The sequence below is a fragment of the Gopherus evgoodei genome, chromosome 2, assembly GCF_007399415.2.
Source record: "Gopherus evgoodei ecotype Sinaloan lineage chromosome 2, rGopEvg1_v1.p, whole genome shotgun sequence".
Lineage (NCBI taxonomy): Eukaryota > Metazoa > Chordata > Testudines > Testudinidae > Gopherus > Gopherus evgoodei.
Window position 1 is genome coordinate 13,050,771 of NC_044323.1, and position 19,851 is coordinate 13,070,621.

The 19,851-nt window shown below is 41.6% G+C and overlaps 1 protein-coding gene across 4 annotated transcripts in view; it reads left to right on the forward strand.

Annotated features, from left to right (window-relative positions):
- The window catches only part of LOC115645407 (sodium channel protein type 5 subunit alpha-like), a 382,036-nt gene that overhangs the window by 284,496 nt on the left and 77,689 nt on the right, over positions 1-19,851 (forward strand). For all 4 annotated transcript variants that reach the window (XM_030550011.1, XM_030550007.1, XM_030550010.1 and 1 more), the window contains 2 exons: positions 6,989-7,143; positions 9,511-9,684. In XM_030550011.1, the coding sequence (XP_030405871.1) occupies positions 6,989-7,143; positions 9,511-9,684 (329 nt within the window). The remainder of the gene's footprint in view (positions 1-6,988; positions 7,144-9,510; positions 9,685-19,851) is intronic.

The following is a 19,851-nucleotide window of genomic DNA, read 5'->3' on the forward strand; positions in this document are numbered from 1 at the left end:
AAAATTGGACCTGGAATTGATCCAAGTACTGGAATAAAACTATACATGGAATGGGCTGGGCTTGTGCAAAGCTCTGTGTGCTGGAGACATTTGGAGGTTGGAGGAATTTAAGCTGAAATGGTCAGTAGGGTACTGCAATCATGTCACAGCTGCTTGCCCACTGCAGGATTCCCTTAGTGGATCTTTCCCCATCGATATGCCCCGGCAGGTCCCTTTTATGGCTGACCATACCCCCTTTCCAAGTACATCCTTTCCTTCCCACCTCTTGATGACTGTCATTTCTCTGTGCAGTACCACAGCATTCCAGAACATTGCAAGATAGACTGAATTGTCTTGTTTGGCCATTTCTTTTACACTTCAGATGTAAGTTAGTAACCTGCACCATCTTTAACTACTGAAGGATTTGGCATATCATATTTTATTACCTTAGGGACTGATCATTCTTCCATTGAACTTAGTAGCAAAAATCCCTTTGTCTTCAATATTGGGAGCAAAATTGGGGTCTGTATCTTGCTTTTCAGAACCACATTAATTTCTAGGGTACGTCTTCTCTAGTAAATTTTATTGTATGTTAAGTAGTCTAATTAATTGACACGATGCTGGCAGATCATCGTTGACAAGGTAAATTATGGTCAGCTCCTCACAGTCATGAATTCCTACTGAAGGCAAACCTGAAGATGCAAGAAACGAGCTTTTAAACCAGAGAGATGGGTTTGTCCATTTCCATTTACACCAGTCTTTTTGGCATAGCAGATGATTATCAAGATTGCTAGGAAAAGCCAGTGTGTTGAAGGATGGCGATAGTTGTATGTGTCTCAGTTTAGGACAACTATACCTGTATCCCCCCTTGTATGGTCCAGCAAGGATACCCATTCTTAGGTTTCTGACTCCCCAGCCATTGCCTCTCTTGGAAAACACATCTCTCTTCCTCTTGACTTGGTTATTTCCAGACTGCAAAGCCTCCTGCGTACACGGTGAATTCCCCAGCAAAGTCAGACTGCCTAAGCCATCCTGCTTTACTGTTTTTCTCTCAGAGATGGTAAACAGGGTAGTTTCCCACAGTTAAGCAATCACACTTTTAGTACTTTCTAAGCAAGCACATTTATTCTTGAGATAAAAGCATTACAAAGAAAACATGTTTAAAACAATGAAAGAACCTACACGTGTGCTAATAATCTTACCAGAAATCACCACCGCCCCCCAACTCCAAAAAGGGCTCTGGCTAGTGAACCCAGGCCAAATCCCACCCAGAGTCTTTCCTGTGCTTAACAGTTCATCACTCCTTTTGCTCAGAACATGAACACTCACGAATCTGTGAGTTACTTCTTTATACAGTTTTGAGGTCTTTGATCTATCTCCATGTAACAGGTGATCTGCAGACAAAAGGTCTTGCAAAGGTTAAAAGGTTGAGTTTTTGCTTAATTGAAGTAGTGGCATTTGCATACCCCTCCACCTAGAGATTTCCTTGGAAACCTACTTAAATAAGAGTTAGCTCTTGTGTCAGTCCATTGTTTAAAAGAATCCATTCGAACTCATAACATTTCCCAAGGTTTACTTGAGTCATGTCTCCTAAACAAGTTACATACAATCCCAGAACAATACATAAACATTTCTATTTTCATATAGTGAGCTCATAAGATACTTAAACTTACCTAACATAAGAGCAGAAGAGCTGCCTTACTGGGTCAGACCATGGTCCATCTTCCCCAGTATTCGGTCTCTAACAATGCCTGAGAAGCGTACAGAACAGGGCAATTTTGGAGTGATCCACCTCTGGTTTACACTTCTGGCTTCTAGTAGTCAGAGGTTTAGGGATGTTCCGATGATGAGGTTGGATCCCTGACAATCTTGGCTAATAGCCACTGATAGCTCTATCCTACCTTAACTTACCCAGTTCTTTTTTTAACTCAGTTATACTTTTGGCCATCACTACATCCCATAGCAATGCGTTCCACAGGTTAGTTGTCCATTGTGTGAAAAAGAGTACTTCCTCTTGTTTGTATTTAACCTGCTGCCCATTAATTTCATTGAGTGACCCTTGGTTTTTGTATTGTGTGAAAAGGTAAATACACTTCTCTATTCACTTTCTCCATACCATTCATGATTTTATAGACCTCTATCATATCCTTTCTCAGTCGTCTCTATTCTAAGCTGAACAACCCTAATCTTTTTCATTTCTCCTAGTATGGAAGCTGTTCCATACCACTGACTATCTGTGGCAGGGCGCTGCAGGGGAAGCCGTAATCAGCTTCTGCTACTCCAGACCCAATCAGGGAAAATGTGTTGGGGCTGGGCCACTAGCTAGGGCTGGCCTGTAAACTGACCGCACCTGCCAGCCTCATTAATGGGCTAAATGCTTGGGTGAAAGTGAGTACGTGGGGGGTGGGTGCGCAGAGACCAGGAGCTGAGAGTAGGCTCAGAAGGAGCCAGGAACCTGCTACCCTGTTGCCACTGTGGCCTGTGTTAGGCCAAACCTCTAAATAATCTGTAAATAGTTGGAGCTTGATGGTGAGGACCGGACACAGGAATAAAGAGCATGGGTGTTGCACCAGCTTGAAATGGTCCTGACTCATTGGGGAGTGGGACCAGGAGAGTGACCCCAGTGGGGCGCAGAGAGCACCCCTGTTACACCATCCTTGTTGCCCTTCTCTGAACCTTTTCAAGTACCACTATATCCTTTATGAGGTGAAGTGACCAGAAGTTGACACAATATTCAAGGTGTGGCTGCACCATGGATTTTTATAGTGGTATTATGATATTTTCTGTCTAATTTTCTCTCCCTTTCCTAATAGTTCCTAACATACCGTTAGCCTTTTTGATTGCTGCTGTGCATTGACCAGATGTTTTCAGAAAACTATCCACTGTGACTCCATGATCTGTTTCTTGAGTGGTAACAGCTAATTTAGACCCCATCATTTTGCATGTATAACTGGGATTATGTTTTACAATGTGCATTACTTTGCATTTATCAACACTGAATTTCATCTGCCATTTTGTCGGCCAGTCACGCAGTTTTCTGAGATCCCTCTGTAACTGCTTGCAGTCTGCTTTGGACTGCACTATCTTGAATAATGTATCACCTGCAAACTTTGCCACTTTACTGTTCTCCTCCTTTTCCACATCATTGAGTATGTTGAACAGCACTGGTCCCAGCTCTTTAGGAGACACTACTGTTCACCTCTCTCCATGATGAAAACTGCAAACCGTGGCCACTGGAAGCTGCAGGCGGCCATGCAAATGTAAACAAACTGTCTTGTGGCCTGCCTGCGGATTACCCTGACAGGCTGCATGAGGTTGCCCACCATTGATGAAAACTGACCATTTATTCCTACTTGTTGTTTCCTATCTTTCAACCAGTTACTAATCCATGAGAAAACCTACCCTCTTATCCCATGGCTATCTAGGGCACGTTTACACTTAAAATGCTGCATCGGTGCCGCTGCACCGCTGTAGTGCTTTAATGAAGACGCTCTAAGCTGAGGAAAGAGAGCTCTCTCATCATTTTAGTTAATCCTCCTTCCTGAGAGGCAGTAGCTCTCCCACCAAAATAGCACAGTCTACATGGGGTGTTAGGCTGGGATAAGTACCTTGCTTTGGGATATGGATTTTTCACACCCCTGAGCCACGCAGTTATACCTGTATAGGTCTGTATTGTAGACCAGACCTTAGTTTTAATAAGAGCCTTTAATAAGGGACTTTATCAAAGACATTCTGAAAATTCAAGTACAGTAGATTGACTGGATCACCCTTATCCTCGTGCTTGTTGACTCCCTCAAAGAATTATCATAGATTGGTGAGGCATGACATCCCTTTACAAAAGCTGTGTTGACTCTTGCCCAACAAAGTGTGCTTTTCTGTGTGTTGATGATTCTATTCTTTATAATCATTTATATCAGTTTTCTTGGTACATTAGACTTACCAGCCTGTAAGTCCCAAAATCTCTGGAGTCCTGTTTAAAACTCTGTGTTACATTAGTTAATTTTCAATCATCTAGTACAGAGACTGATTTTGGTGACAGGTTACTACAGTTCTGCAATTTCATTTCTGAGTCCCTTCAGAACTCCTGGTGAATACCATCTGATCCTGGTTACTTATTACTGTTTAACTTATCAATTTGTTTTAAAACCTCTTCTACTGACACATCGATTTGGGACAGTACTTCAGATTTGTCACCCCAACAGAATAGCTGTGATGTGGGTATCTGCCCCATATCTTCTGCAGTGAAGACTGTTGCAAAGAATTCATTTAGCTTCTCTGCCTTGGTCTTGTCTTTCTTGAGTGCTCCTAGAACACTCTAGCTTAGGAACCATGCAACAAACCTCGATGCCAACTCTGCCCACATCTACATCAGCGACACCATCACAGGACCTAACCAGATCAGCCACACCATCACCGGTTCATTCACCTGCCAGTCCACCAATGTAATATACGCCATCATATGCCAGCAATGCCCCTCTACTATGTACATCGGCCAAACTGGACAGTCTCTACGGAAAAGGATAAATGGACACAAATCAGATATTAGGAATGGCAATATACAAAAACCTGTAGGAGAACACTTCAGCCTCCGTGGCCACACTATAGCAGACCTTAAGGTGGCCATCCTGCAGCAAAAAAATTTCAGGACCAGACTTCAAAGAGAAACTGCTGAGCTTCAGTTCATCTGCAAATTTGACACCATCAGCTCAGGATTAAACAAAGACTGTGAATGGCTTGCCAACTACAAAACCAGTTTCTCCTCCCTTGGTTTTCATACCTCAACTGCTAGAACAGGGCCTCATCCTCCCTGATTGAACTAACCTCATTATCTCTAGCTTGCTTGCATATATATACCTGCCCCTGGAAATTTTCACTACATGCATCTGACGAAGTGGGTATTCACCCACAAAAGCTTATGCTTCAAAACGTCTCTTAGTCTATAAGGTGCCACAGGATTCTTTGCTGCTTTTACAGATCCAGACTAACACGGCTACCTCTCTGATACTAGAACACGTTTGTCGTCTAGTGGCCCCTCTGCCTGTCTGGCAGGCTTCCTGCTTCTGATGTACTTTAAAAAATTCTTATTGATAGTTTTTTCATCTTTAGCTAGTTGCTTCTCAAATTTTTCTGGGCCTGCCATATTATACTTGTACATTTTACTTGTCAGAGTTTGTGTTCCTTCCTATTTTCTTGATTAGGATTTGACTTCCAAATTTTAAAGGATGTCTTTTTGCCTCTAACAGCCTCCACTACTTTGCTGGTTAGTCATGGTGGTATTCTTTTGGTTCTCCAACTGTCTTTTTTGATTTGGGGTATATATTTAGTCTGAATCTCTATTACGGGGCTTTTAAGTGGCCTACATGCTGCTTACAGGCATTTTACCCTTGTGACTGCCATTTTTATTTTCTGTCTAACTAGCATTCTCATGCTTGTGTAGTTCCCCTTTTTAAAGTTAAATGTCACTGTGATTGGGGTTTTTTTGGTATTTCCCTCTCTACAAGGATGCTAAATTTCATTGCATTGTGGTCAGCTATAGCTACCTCTTGGACCAGATCCTGTGCTCCACTTAGGACTAAATTAAGTATTGCCTTTCCCCTTGTGGGTTCTGGGACTAGCTGCTCCAAGAAGCAATCATTTATGATGTTTAGAAATGTTCTCTGTGTCATGCCCTGAGGCAACATTTTCCCAGTTGAAGTTACACATTATTACTGAATTTTCTGGCCTCTTTAAGTATTTCACAGTCACTATCATTATTCTGGTCAGGTGGATAGTGTATATTTCTACTGCTATACTCTTAACATTCACTAAGGTTTGTCCAGGAAATTGCCATACCTGTTACACTTTGAATTTATTTTAGGTAGTTGTTATATGGACCTTCTTTTCTATAGTATCTGAGTGCTTCACAATCTTTAATGTATTTATCCTCACAACACCCCTATGAGGTAGGAAAGTACTATTATCCCCCTTTCAAAGGTAGGAAACTGACACCCAGAGAGTCAGAGGCTTGTCTACATTTGAAAGAAAGGTTCTCTCATCACAGCAGGTAATCTACCTCCCTGAGAGGTGGTAGCTAGCTCAATGGAAGAATTCTTCAGTCTACACAGGGATATAGGTGGGCTTAATTATGCTGTTCAGCTATATGGATTTTTCCTTCAGATCCCTGAGCGACATAGTTATAATGAGCTAATTTTCTAGTGTAGGCCAGGCCTAAGTGACTTGCCCAAAGTCACACAGGAAACCTGTGCTAGAGCACATTTGAACTCGGGTTTCCTCAAGTTCTAGGCTGGTACTCTAACCACTGGGCTGCACTTTCTGTCTGAGGCCTGAGGCCTTTGTGCTTCAGAACAGCCTACCCTCACCTCCCTTTGATCAGATTGTCTTTTTTTAATTAATAACTTCTGTGGTACCTTAATGCCAGGAATCTGCCCTCACCAAAGCTGAGAATGGTATTGAGAGTGCTGGTAAAATACCGCCAAGAATCATTATACTGATCCTGCTACACTGTTTGTGTCGAGACAACATAACATGATAGGCCTGGTAGCACTGGTAAAGCATTACCGGTACTCCCTACACTATTAAAAACCAGTGGAAGGAAGCTCTAGAAAGAACTGGCATCATTAAATGGTTTTGATAATTTTTTAGTACTGGAGTAGAAGCAGGAGTAGATAAGGAGACATGGAGAAGAGGGTGATAGAAAAAAGAAAGAGGAAAGAGTTTACAGTCTCGGAGCTTTCTAATAGTCCCAGATGTGAGAAATACACATGGTGGGCCCTTGGTCCTAGGAGGGAGGGATAGCTTGGTGGTTTGAGCATTAACCTGCTAAACCCAGGGTTGTGAGTTTAATCATTGAGGGGGCCACTTAGGGATCTGGGGCAAAATCAATACTTGGTCCTGCTAGTGAAGGCAGGGGCCTGGACTCAATGATCTTTTAGGGTCCCTTCCAGTTCTACAAGATAGGTATATCTCCAAATATTATTATTTACTCTTGACTGTTTTTTCCCCCTTTTAGTCTGTGTCCGATTCTTCCCTTGCTGTTCAGTGGACACCACAACATTTTCAGGCAAAATTTGGTGGAGGCTGAGGAAAACCTGCTACAGAATAGTTGAACACAACTGGTTCGAAACTTTCATCATATTCATGATCCTGCTGAGCAGCGGCACGCTGGTAAATTTAGCATAATCTCTCATTAGATTTAAAGTGTATGTGTATCTAAAGGAAAGAGACAATGGGCTAGTTACATTCCACTTCAGGAAAACTCACCCCTTGCTGCTTGTTTCCCTAAAGATGATTAGTTTGGGACTAAAACTTGTCTTGTCCCTTGGCAAATTCACCCTTCTGTCTCAACATTTTACAAAGATGTTTACTAAAAACTTGGGTCCAGACCCTTCCACTCTTACTCCCATGCAGTAGTACTTTACTCCATGAGTAGTCCAATGGCAGCCAAACACCACATGAGTTAGAAGAGCTCAGAGATGGAGCAGTAGTTGTGAAGATTGTCTTCCTCACGTGTCGATTTCTTGAGGACAGACTGTTGCATTCTGAAGGAATGTTCGGAGGTCACCCCTTGCTGGCTTTCACTAGCTCAGAGAGACATGAATCTCTTTCTTAAGGTGTGAGCCAGGTGTTCCTTAGAGCATGGGGTTCAGAAGCAGTTCCAGGAAAGTCGGGCCCACCCTCCCTTTCTCTTATGCTGTCGGAGGAAGGGAGAGATCTGAAAATATTTTTTTCTGTTGTAACATGGAGTTCCAGTATGGAAAAGATTGAGAACCACACCTTTATTGCTTCCATGCATGTGATGTTACCAAACTCAATCAATCCTGGCTAGATGATTATTGCCCTGAGTTCTACTTTGGGATCCTTTGCTGCAGAGGTTTCACCCCATACTCAAATTATCTTTTATGCAAAGTAGGATGAGAATCTTAATTGCTGCCTTTGGCTGTTCAGAATGTTAGCATTCGACTTTTGGCTTATGTGTATTGGGCTGATTAACCAGTTTGCTATCTGGAACAATTATACAGGTTCTGTATACATGGACTGGGTTTGGAACTGACCACTGTACCATTCATTCATCCCCAATTTTTCTTTCCCTTTTGTGTTCCCCACAGTCCAAATGCAGGTTAAAAAAAAAGATCAGCACATTTGTGATTGTTCTTTAGGCCCTGATCCTGCAAGCACTTATGTACATGGGTGACTTTACACATGTGAGGAACACTATTGAAGTCAATGGCACTCACAGATGTAAAGTTAAGCATATGCAGATGTCTTTGCAGGATGGGGGCCTTATATTGTTATTTAGAAACAATGTGCTAAAAACTCTCCGTCAGGCTAGCAAACACTGAACCAGTTCAGAAACAAGGCAGTCTTGTAAATTTAGAATATAAAATATCAGTGTCCTACTGCTTGATGTCTGGTTAATTTAAAATATTTTCTCAGGGAAAAAAAGTTAAATTATGAATATAACCCTATGTATTCATTTTATTTTTGCTATGCCTATTATTTCATATCTTAATTAGATTTTGAATGGGGTAATAATAGTTTTCACTAGCTCTGAGTAGCATAGCACTTTTTCCTTGGATCTCAAAACATTTTACAAATGTTAAGTAAACCTATCAACATGCCTGGGAAAGAAGTATTATTATCCCCAACGTACAGCTGTGTAAACTAGAAATAAGGGTTAACTAGCTTAGCCAAGGTTAGAATCATAGAATTATAGATTATTAGGGTTGGAAGGGTCACATAGCAAATCAGTGATAGGGCAAGGAGTAAAACAAGCAATCACCATAGTTACCTGTCCTCTGCTCTATGTTCTGTTCCTTAAAAAACATGGTCTCCTAGAGTGAAGAGGGCATATGATAATGCGTTGATGATACTGGTGTAAAATCTATTGGGACTTGATCAGATTGAATATACTGTTTGGACTGTTCTGGGGAAATCTGGAATATGATTGTGGTACACTTTGTAATAAATTAATCCTCTAAAGAGCTATTAATACTCAAGAAGTCTGGAGTTTATTTGAGAAGCCCCTTGAAGAAAAAGGAAACTGAGGCAGGGCATCTCCAGAGCACCTCAGGCCACGAGGTGGTGCATGGCAGGTGGTCAATGTGTTACAGGGATTTTCAAAAGTGCATAAGGGATTTAAAAGCACAACTGCTGTTGCCACATCAATGCTTTTGAAAATCTCCCCCAAAATCAATTTAATGTATAAAAATAAAGGGAAATGAATACAGCTTTCGTGCCTAGGATTTCCTTCTATTTAACAGTCAGGTTATCCAGAAAAGACACTTCCATTACATAAATCCTAATATTTCTGCTTGGCCACCAAAATACAGTTTTAAGTGCATCTTCATAATGAACAATTGCCTACAGGAAAACAGATAGTTACTCATTACTTTTAAAAATACAAAATATACATTTACTGTGGCTTCTGGTATAAGTGACATCAAATCAAACAATACTGTAGACTTGCACTATATGAACGTTTTCCACTGCAGTACTGCAGAGCAGTTCTAAAGCGATGCTTTGTACTTCCAGGCATTTGAAGATATTTACCTTGAAGAGAGAAAAAACATTAAAACCCTGTTGGAATATGCTGACAAAATTTTCACTTACATCTTTGTCCTGGAGATGTTTCTGAAATGGGTGGCTTATGGCTTCAAGAAATATTTCACCAATGCCTGGTGTTGGCTCGACTTCCTAATTGTAGATGTAAGTATCACTTTTGAAATATTATGTTTCTTGTGTTGATTATGCAGCATGCAGGAATGTAGATGAAGTTAGTTGACATTCAAATTCATGGTGATGACTTAAAATATTTACAAGTTGTTATGACTAACAGCTCCTTTTAATGCAAAACAAACAGCAAAGGTATCTATGTGAATTCATTTCCCATAGAGAAATCTCAGTGTAGCATAATAGCAAATGTACAATTACGTTTCCCTTTCAACCTTATTGAAATGAAATGACCTTCATCTCTTAATGTTAACCAGGTTCCCCCTCTGTCCTCTTAAGTCTGCCAGTACTTGCACTTGTAAAATGACAGGCATCATTCTGACAGTAAGAAGCAACCTTACATGAACCTAGATGTAAAATGCAACGCTTGGTATCTCATTGAGCATCCTCTGGCAACCAGTGTGCCAAAATGAAAAGCAACTTTGTATCATTACACGGAAGTGTTACAGTGCTAATTTAAGTCACATTTCATTTTCAGCCATAAGAACTCACTCTGTCTCTTAGCATTTCACATCTCATTCCACACTCCAGGCTCGCACCAGGTCTGGTTACCTCTGACTGGGTGGCACATGACCTCAGCCCACTAGGCTTTCAGCAGATTAGAGAAGCTATCCCCTGGCATGGTTTCTTAGCGAGGCTGCCAGAGGTATATAACAACATGTTCAGTACCATCTTCCAAGTATTTACAAGTGAAAGAGTCCAGGAGATGAAGGCATGAAAAGTTTTCTAGGACTGAAAGTGGTTTCTCCAGGACAAAGTCTTACAAAAGAATCTGATTCCCTCATGCCTTCAGATATTTAAATTCACTGTTCTTAGTTTTCCTGACAGGGAAATCTTTAAAACTAGACAGCAAGGCCAAATAAAGGCAAGCCCACACTACAAGAATGATAGATCCAGATTTTTACCCTTTCTTCCTCCGAAGTTCAGGGTCTTTGGATGCTGGTTACAGATAAGGACCAGCTGCAAACCATGTAAATCCCAAAGTACCAGAGTGCTTGGATGTGGGCTTTGAGCCTGTATCTTCAGCTTATGAACATGGCTGGTGAATTCACTTAAGACTAAATACACTGGGCCAAGGCTTCTATTTTTTTACAGATGAGCAGGAATTTTTAATTAAAGTATATCAAAAATGGGCTAATTGTCGCAATTATCTCCTTGGCACTCTTACTAGCTTGACATATTTGTGCCTAAGGCTGGTGAAGCCCTACACACATGTCATTTATTTACTTTTAACAAATGCTGTTTTTCCATTTTACACCAGAACCTTGTGTCTAGGGATAACTACTTTCTTTGACCCCAATCCAAAAAAGCACTTCACTGGGGCTACGCAAGTGTTTACTGTTATGAAGGTGCTTACGTGCATTGCTTGATCAGAGCTTTCCCAGAGCTTTAAAAGATTTTATCAAGTTCATTGAATTATACCTCTCTCTCTTCCTCCTATATAGTCTAAGAAACCTCATAAAGAGAATGAATTTATTTTTCACAGAATAGCTTCAATGACAGAAGCTAAAAGGCATGGTTTAATGGTTTGACCACAAGATTGGTTTGACCACCAACTTCTGAGTTGTTATCCCGAGAATGGCTCCCATCTGTGGCTTTGGTCAAGTCACATAACATTTTGCCTTGATTTCTCCATCTGCAGAATGGGAATAACAGGAATTACCCTTTCATGGGCATTCGGAGGATTAATTTCAGAAATCAATGTCTGTAAAGTGCTTTGGAAAATAGGAAGTACCACATGAGTGCTGAGTATTATCATGACTATAAACAGAGGTTCTTAGTAAGAAGAATTGCAATTTGCACATCAAATGCATTGGAACAATTTGGAGCTTTAATGCGATTTCATTATAAACAGTTTCAAATGAGTTTCACAGTTATAAATACATACCTATTATAGCATTACATGGGTAGCATTTAATTAATACCAAAGGGAGTAAAACTGAGTGCCCAGGCTAAAATTCTGTCCCCCATGTGGAAATCTCTCATTTAACAAGAGTGACTTGTGTATCCAAAGTCAGCATCTGACCCAGAAAGTTTATGTACAGTTTATGTATTACAGAAAGTTTATGTATTATCCCTTTGAATAACGTACATGTAACGCTGTCACACTGAACATTTACTCTCAAGTCTTTCTGGTTATCTACACCTTTTGGTTTCTTAAAATATATTTTAAGTTTTGCTTTTGCAAATCCATTTAGTTAAACAAAAATTGCCTCTTACATGTGGCACTCAAGTTACTTAACTGACCCAAAGAAGTCACTTGTCTATAGCATTCCCAGTTGACAGCTTTTCCTCTTGCATCTTTCTGATCCCCAACTCATTTTCTGATGATGATTATGAATGTCCTGCACTGATTTTTGAAGATTTTAACAGATGCTCCTCTACAGGCTATATTGTTTTCTCATGCTGTATGACTCTGAATTGGCACACTGACATGCTCTGATTTTCCTATGCAAATTTTTCCTTTTAATTTTAATTTCTTCTGTCCTTTGAGAACTAAATCTATGGCCACTGAACAGAGTCGGGGACTGAAAGGATGAATTAACTGTCCAAAGAAACAGATGAGCCATTTGTCTGACTTTCTCAATTGTACACCTCTACCTCAATATAACACTGTCCTTGGGAGCCAAAAAATCTTACCACATTATAGGTGAAACCACATTATATCGAACTTGCTTTGATCCACCAGAGTGCGCAGTCCCGCCCCACCAGAGTGCTGCTTTACCGTGTTATATCCGAATTCGTGTTATATCGGGTCGTGTTATACTGGGGGAGCGGTGTGTTTGTTATTGAGAATTAATCATTTAAAAATTATTGATTTGCCAATTGTTCATGAGCAATTTATTGTCAATATTCAAAATTCAAGGTGTGTTGGCTGATTTTTCATTGGAGATGTCAGTCACATGTTATCTGTGTTTTCTGGTTGTACTAATGTAACTCTTACAATCAATTTTCCAATACTGACACAACCAGTTTAGAATTTTCTTTCAGTAAATATTCACTGATATTCACTTAAAATTTTATTTCTACAAACATTTCTGCTAGGAAATTAGCTTACTAGAATCTACATGATAAGAACACAAAGGGGACATAAATCATGTCCCGTGCATTATTTAAGAAAATATTTGAGGGATATTTTTGAGGTACTTATTTAGCTCTGTGACAGACCTTTGACACCGATTTATGCCTATGGAAGAGCAGTGACTATCTCATAATTGTGGTTTAGTAAACTAGGTTCTGGATATCAAAGCCTGGACACCAATATTCCACAGTAATCCACATACTGGAGGCTATTCTTGCCAGATATAGAATCCTGAAGGATGTTCTCTGATAATGGGCCTCAAAACATCTCAAAGGAATGTTCCAATTTAACAAAAAAATAAAAAAGGGTTTTTAAATACATTGCAATACACTAAGACCATGTTAACAGCATTGCAACAGATGTGTTGGGGAAAATGGCCAAAAAGCAAATGCACACTCATTAAAATCCAGGACTGATGGGAAGGACCTTTCCAGGAGTCTACTCAAATACTGGATACACCTACCTAGTCTGCAAGTGTACTACTAAAGAGAAATCTGATGCAGACAATTTACAGCGAACATGGATTTTTATGTGTACATGACGCAGGATGATGGCCAGTGTAAACCCACAGTTGATCTTTACTAGGAATATATTCAGAGATTGTAAAAAGTCTGAAGCTTAAATAGGTGTGAATATCATTCTGATTGGCACCAGATAGACAAAAACAGTTTTTATGCGCAATTACCCTTGTTCAAATGTACATACCTATACTCACACAAAGAATAGCAATTTATACAAACATTTATACAAACAAAAACTTAGAATCGTAGAAAGGTAGGACTGGAAGGGACCTCAAGAGGTCACCTAGTCCAACCCCCCGCACTGAGGCAGGACCACATACATCTAGACCATTCTTGACAAGTGGTTGTCTAACATGTTCTTTAAAACCTCCAGTGATAGGGATTCTGCAATCTCCATTTTTGAAGCCTATTCCAGTGCTTAACTATCTTTATAATTAGAATGTTTTTCCTAATATCTACCCTAAATCTCCAGTGCTGCAGATTAATCCCATTACTTCTTGTCCTGCCTTCAGTGGATGTGAAGAACAGCTGATCATTGTCCTCGTAATAACAGCCCTTAATAAATATATTTGAAAACTGTTATCAGTTTCCTCCTCAGTCTTCTTTTCTCAAGGCTAAATGTTCCCAGTCTTTTTTCTAAACCTTGTGTAATTTTTCTTGCTCTGCTCTGCGCTCTTTCCAGTTTGTCCACATCTTTCTTAAAGTGTGGCAGCCAGAACTGGACGCAGTCCTCCAGCAGAGGCGTCACCACCGCGGAGTAGAACAGACAGTTACCTCCAAGATGTTACATATAACACTCCTATTAATACACCCCAGCATAGTATTAGCCTTTTTTTTTTGCAGCTGCATTACATTGCTGGCTCACATTCAATTTGTGATCCACTATAACCCCCAGATCCTTTTCAGCAGTGCTGCTGCATAGCCAGTTATTTCCCATTTTGTAGATGTTCATTTGATTTTTTTTCTTCCCAAATGTAGTACTTTGCACTAGTCTTCATTGATTTTCATCTTGTTGATTTCAAGTCAATTCTCCAATTTGTCAAGGTCATTTTGAATTCTAATCCTCTCCTCCAAAGTGCTAGCAACCCCTCCCTGGGTGATATCATCCACAAGTTTTATAAGCATACGTTCCACTCCGTTATGCAAGTCATTAACACTAGACATAGGACAAACTCCTGTTGGACCCCACTAGATACATCCCCACAGTTTGACAGCAAACCATTGATAACTACTCTTTAAGTATGGTCTTTCAACCAGATATGCACCCACTATATAGTAATTGCATCTCAACCACATTTCACTAGTGTTCTTATGAGAATGTTATGTGGGACTGTGCCAAAAACTTTAATAAAATCAAGATATGTGATATCCACTAGGCCAATAACCCAAGCAAAAGAAAGAAATTAGATTGGTTTAGCATGACTTGTTTTCAACAAATCCATGTTTGCTATTTACTTATAACTCTTTTATCCTCTAGGCTTTTACAAATTGATTGTTTAATAATTTGTTCCAGTATCTTTCCAGGTATAGAAGTTAGGTACTATATTTGTCCTTCTCCAGTCCTCTGGGACCTCACCCATCCTCCATGAGTTATCAAAGATAATACCAGATAGTTCCTTAAAGTACTCTAGGATATATTACATCAGGCTCTGCTAACTTGAGTCCATCTAATATCAAAATATTTTTGTTCAAACATAGCAGATTAATAAAGGAGCATGAACATGGCCAAAGTTAGGAACTGTGTGGAATTCAAATAAATGTTTGTGAATGTTTTTTTTTTGAGGGTGTTTGCCCAGTTCCGTATGTAGGCATCCAGAAATAGCTGAAGATATAACAAAACCCAATGCTGTGAATTTTTACAGGAGCAGGTAGACTCCATCAACCATGTATGTTTTTGTACTGCTTGATGTTCCTTTCAGTCATTTTCTCCAATCTAGTAACATTATCTCAGCCTTACCTAGTTTGAGTTTCAGCCAGCTAGCTCTAATCCATTCCCCAAGTTTTGTTGACACTGTATATGTCATTCCATTCAACTAGCAGGTTCACAAAAAAAAATGGCAGTCTAGAGACCAGTGTCATTCAAATACTTAGAGAACCTCAAGATGTCATTCAAATACTTAGGGAATTTCAATCAGTAACTTCTTCACTAACCATACCCCAATGGATCTATGCACACATTGTACAAGGAGGGAACAGAACAGTACCCTCGAGAACAGGGCTGTCCTTAGGATTTATGGTGCCCTAGGCGGGATTATTAAACTAGTGCTCCTGTGCCTGACTTGCTCTGAGCAACACAAACATAATCTTATAGTATTGGAAAACTTGCCACATGCATGTTATTAAAACCAGTTTAACTTAATTAAGCACACTGTAATGCTGATGAACTAGCACTAAAGAAGTAGCACTATAGAAAAAATTCTGATTTGACAGAATGATGCAAATAATATAATTTTTTTAATTTGTCACCATTTTATTGGAAATTTATATGAAGAGGTATTGAAACAAGGATTTGTTTTTAATTAAAAGCAACCTTTCTGGCTTTTTTGGCTGCAAAATCAGTAATAATTTCATCATATGACAAAGACAAAGTGATGTCTTGTTTGATTGCAAGAATAGCAAGACCAGTCAAGCGTTCCTGACTCATTGTAGAGCGGAGATAGTTTTTAATGAGCTTTAGTTTTGAGAAACTCTGTTCTCCTGATGCTACTGTTACAGAAATTGTCAGTAGAATACGAGTGGCAATGTACACATTAGGATATATATATCTCAACAAGTTTGCTGGTATGAATAAACTGTACAATGTCCATCATCGATTTTGCATGTGGCAACACTGATGACAGTGTACTCAATTCTTCGTACAGTTCAAGTCCATTTAAATCAAAACTCTCACTGTGCTTCAGGAGGCTCTCTAGGTTCTTGCACTTTGTCATTAGTTGCTCTTGTTTTCCTTTTTCGTTGAATTTAGTCCCGCTCAGCCTGCTGCCAGCTGAGTGAATGGAACCCCAGGCCGACAGTGGGTTGAGTGGCTCAGCCGGGGTCTCAGCCACTGGCTTGCTTAGCCTGCTGCCAGCCTGGGGCTCCTAGGGGGTCCCCAGGCCAGCAGCGGGTGCTGAGTGGGGCCGGCGGCTGGGACCTTGGCTGGCAATGGGGCAGCAGCCGGAACCCCAGAGCATCAAAAATCAGCTGGCATGCCACCTTTGGCATGTGTGCCGTAGGTTGCTGACCCCTGCTCTATACCAGTGGTTCCCAAACTGGGGTTCACAAACCACTGGGGGTTTGCAGAACATTACAGGGGGTTCCAGAAAAATTTCACTAATGGCGGCCAGAGGATCCCGGGCATTGGAGACAGCAGGTGGGACCCGGTTGAAGGGTAGACACCCCAAGCCCCAGGGAGAGCGGGGCTGGGCAGTTTGGGCTAGCAGCCTGAGTTCTGGCGGTCAGCGTGGGAGCTGGCAGCCCAAACCCCAGCACTCCGTGTGGGGCTGGTAGCCCAAGCCCTAGGGAGACTGAGGCCGGGCAGTTGGGGCTGGCAGCCCAAGTCCTGGCGGTCAGCAAGGGAGCCGGCAGCCTGAACCCCAGTGCTCTGTGCGAGGCTGGCAGCCTGAGTAACAGGAAGAGTGGGGCTGGCAGCCTGAGCCCTGCCCCCATCAGCGGGGGAGCCGGCAGCCCGAACCCCAGCCTGAGCCCCAGGAAGAGTGGGGCGGGCAGTTGGGGCATCCATCCCACTGAGGAAATTTAAACTTAAATCCCTGAAAATATTCATTTTTAGGAGGGGGCTCATGACATTTCACAATTTAGTAAAAGGGGTTCACGGGCTGTTAAAGTTTGGGAACCCCTGTTCTATACACTAGTAAGGAGATGAGCATATTACAGTTGTTGGAGGGCTCTGTTTAGCAGTAACAGGGCTATAGGAAAGTCAGTCAACATTTTTTGTTTCTCTGATGAAAACTGGCCGACTCCCTTCCCCATACCAAACTTGTCACAAATAATTGTCAACAACTTAATTTTCTGTTTTTGGCTAAGATATTGATTTTTTTTAAAAAAAAAATTGAAATTGAATTCAGGATTGTTAGCAAGCATTTTTGGCAAACAAATTTGTTAAATGACAATCTAAATGGCAACACAGCACTGCTTTCATGCTTGGCTCAACCCCCAGCCTGCTGGTCCAACAGCTGCAGTAGAGGAGGAGATAGGTGGAAAACTGCAAGACCCCAAAATCCATCTCTTGGGGTGCAGAGTGGCAACAGCAGCAGCAAACCCTCAGGTCCGATCACACGCCAATGGGCACCACCGCCAGCCCAACGGACCATGGTGAAGTTAGCACAGCATCTGATCTCAGGGATGGGGCACCCATAGAGCCACAGCAGCTCATCCTGCCCTGTGCAGCTACGTCTGGGGGAGAGATGCGCTCCCCAGCTAGGTGACCAGATCCAGATATCCTGCTTTTATAGGGCCAGTCCCAATATTTGGGGCTTTGTCTTATAAAGGCACCAGGAGCCTATAGAAGAAAAAGACCCCAAAATTGGGACTGTCCCTATAAAAGTGGGACATCTGCTCACTCTACCCCAACCTCCTGTCCTGATTTTTTGCACATGCTATCTGGCAATCCCCAGCCCAGTCCTGTGCGACCGTTCCAATCCTGGCTGCCTGCCAAGGAAGTGAGTTACTTTCACTTTCATTCCTCAGTAGGCAACCAGGGAGGGGAGGGCAGAGAGAGGGGGCTCCGTGGGGGGAGGGAGAAAGGTGGGGTGCTCCGTGGGGCAGGGAGGAGAACAACAGATGTTATGGAGGACAACAAAGGATACTGCCAGAGCTGCCGAGCCTGCCTCACCTTATGCCGGGGGAAGAAGTCACACTCGCAGGTGAGTTCCTTCCCCCACTCCTTCCCAGAGACCCCAGCAGCCAATCCCCTCCCTCAGACTGTGCTGCATTTGTCTCTCTAGGACCCAACAGCTCTGCTCTTACATGCTCCACTGCTTCTTGGCTGTCTGGGCTCCCGGCAGAGCGGTGCCCCCAGACCTAGTGGTGCCCGGGCAGCTGCCTATTCTGCCTATGGCTAAGGATGGCCCTGCTTGAGAACCTTTCACGGAAGACTTTTTGGAGAAGATGAATAATTGCCCTAATCTATGCTCAAAAAAAAAAGAGTAGTCACTTTTTCAACTTCTGTAAACATCTGCAGTACACTCAACAAATTCATGTAGTCAGTGGTATCTGTGTCAGCTTATTTTATCAGCACAGGCACATAATCTTCATCCATCTCCAAAAGATCATCAACCAGTCACCACCAAAGCAGCTTCTGTAATATCATCATCATCATCATCATCATCATCATCATCATCATCACCCTGGCAAATCCCAAAAGACATGGTCTCCTTGTAGATTAAGCACCACCTACATCTCAAGCTAGGTCATTAAGGTGGTCTGGCTGGATATTCAGTTTATGTCCATAACTGGCAATCTTATCACACCTCCAAATATTTTGGCACCCACATTATCACTAGCCGTGTGGCGGCAATCATTGGTAAACACTTTGGAATGTCTTGGTTTTCCATTCTAATAATATATCCATACCAAGAAAGCCACCAAAACCAAACATGCTGATGGAGGCAGTTGCTGGTTTGGCTTTAAATATCCTCATTTCTGATCGTGTCCTGCCTCTTGATATGGAGCAGCTGATGGAGATAGCAAGAATTGAAAACATCAGTACGATGTTCTTCTGCTTTCATCAGTGCCCACAGTTAACTTCTCTGTAATAGAGTTGATATAACTGTCATTCTATAGATTTGCAGCTTTGTAGCAAGCTTGATGTTGCAACATCCCCGTAGAGGCTGCTGAAGTACTGCCTATGTCATTGCCCATATATTTGACAGTTGCCACCTGTTCAATGTCCGGCCCAGACAGGTTAATACTGATCTGATTGTAATCTAGAGGTTGCTTGATGGTAATGACCAGGGACTGAGTTTTATCCGGCTTAAACACCAAACCATTGTGTGCTGCTTCTTACCCAACTAGATCGACCATCAGGTTCAGCAGTTCACCAAACTGAGCCAACAAGACAGTCTCATCAGTGTATTGAAGCAGGATGGTGTTCAGCTCAACATCACCAATAGCTGCCTCCTCAACCTTATCCATTAACCAATTAATGCTAATATTGAACAATGATGGTGACCGAATCTAGCCTTGCCAAACTCCTGGGGAGATAGGAAACCATGCCCTGTATCTGCCATTGACTGAGATGCAACTTGCCATTCTATTATAGAGCTCTTTTTTCAATGACATTATCTCCCCGGGAACACAGAGTTGCCTCATCAGGTCCCACAAACTTGCTCAATGCACTGAATCAGAGGTCAGATGGGAGTTTATAACAAGTGTTGTGCATGGCTTATTGAATTCAGTCATCTTTTCACAAAGCTGTTTCAAACTAAAGATCTGGTTGACAGCGGAACAACCATAGATCTAAGGCCTGGTCTACATAGGGGGATGGGGGTTGATCTAAGATACGCAACTTCAGTACGAGAATAGCGTAGCTGAAGTCGACGT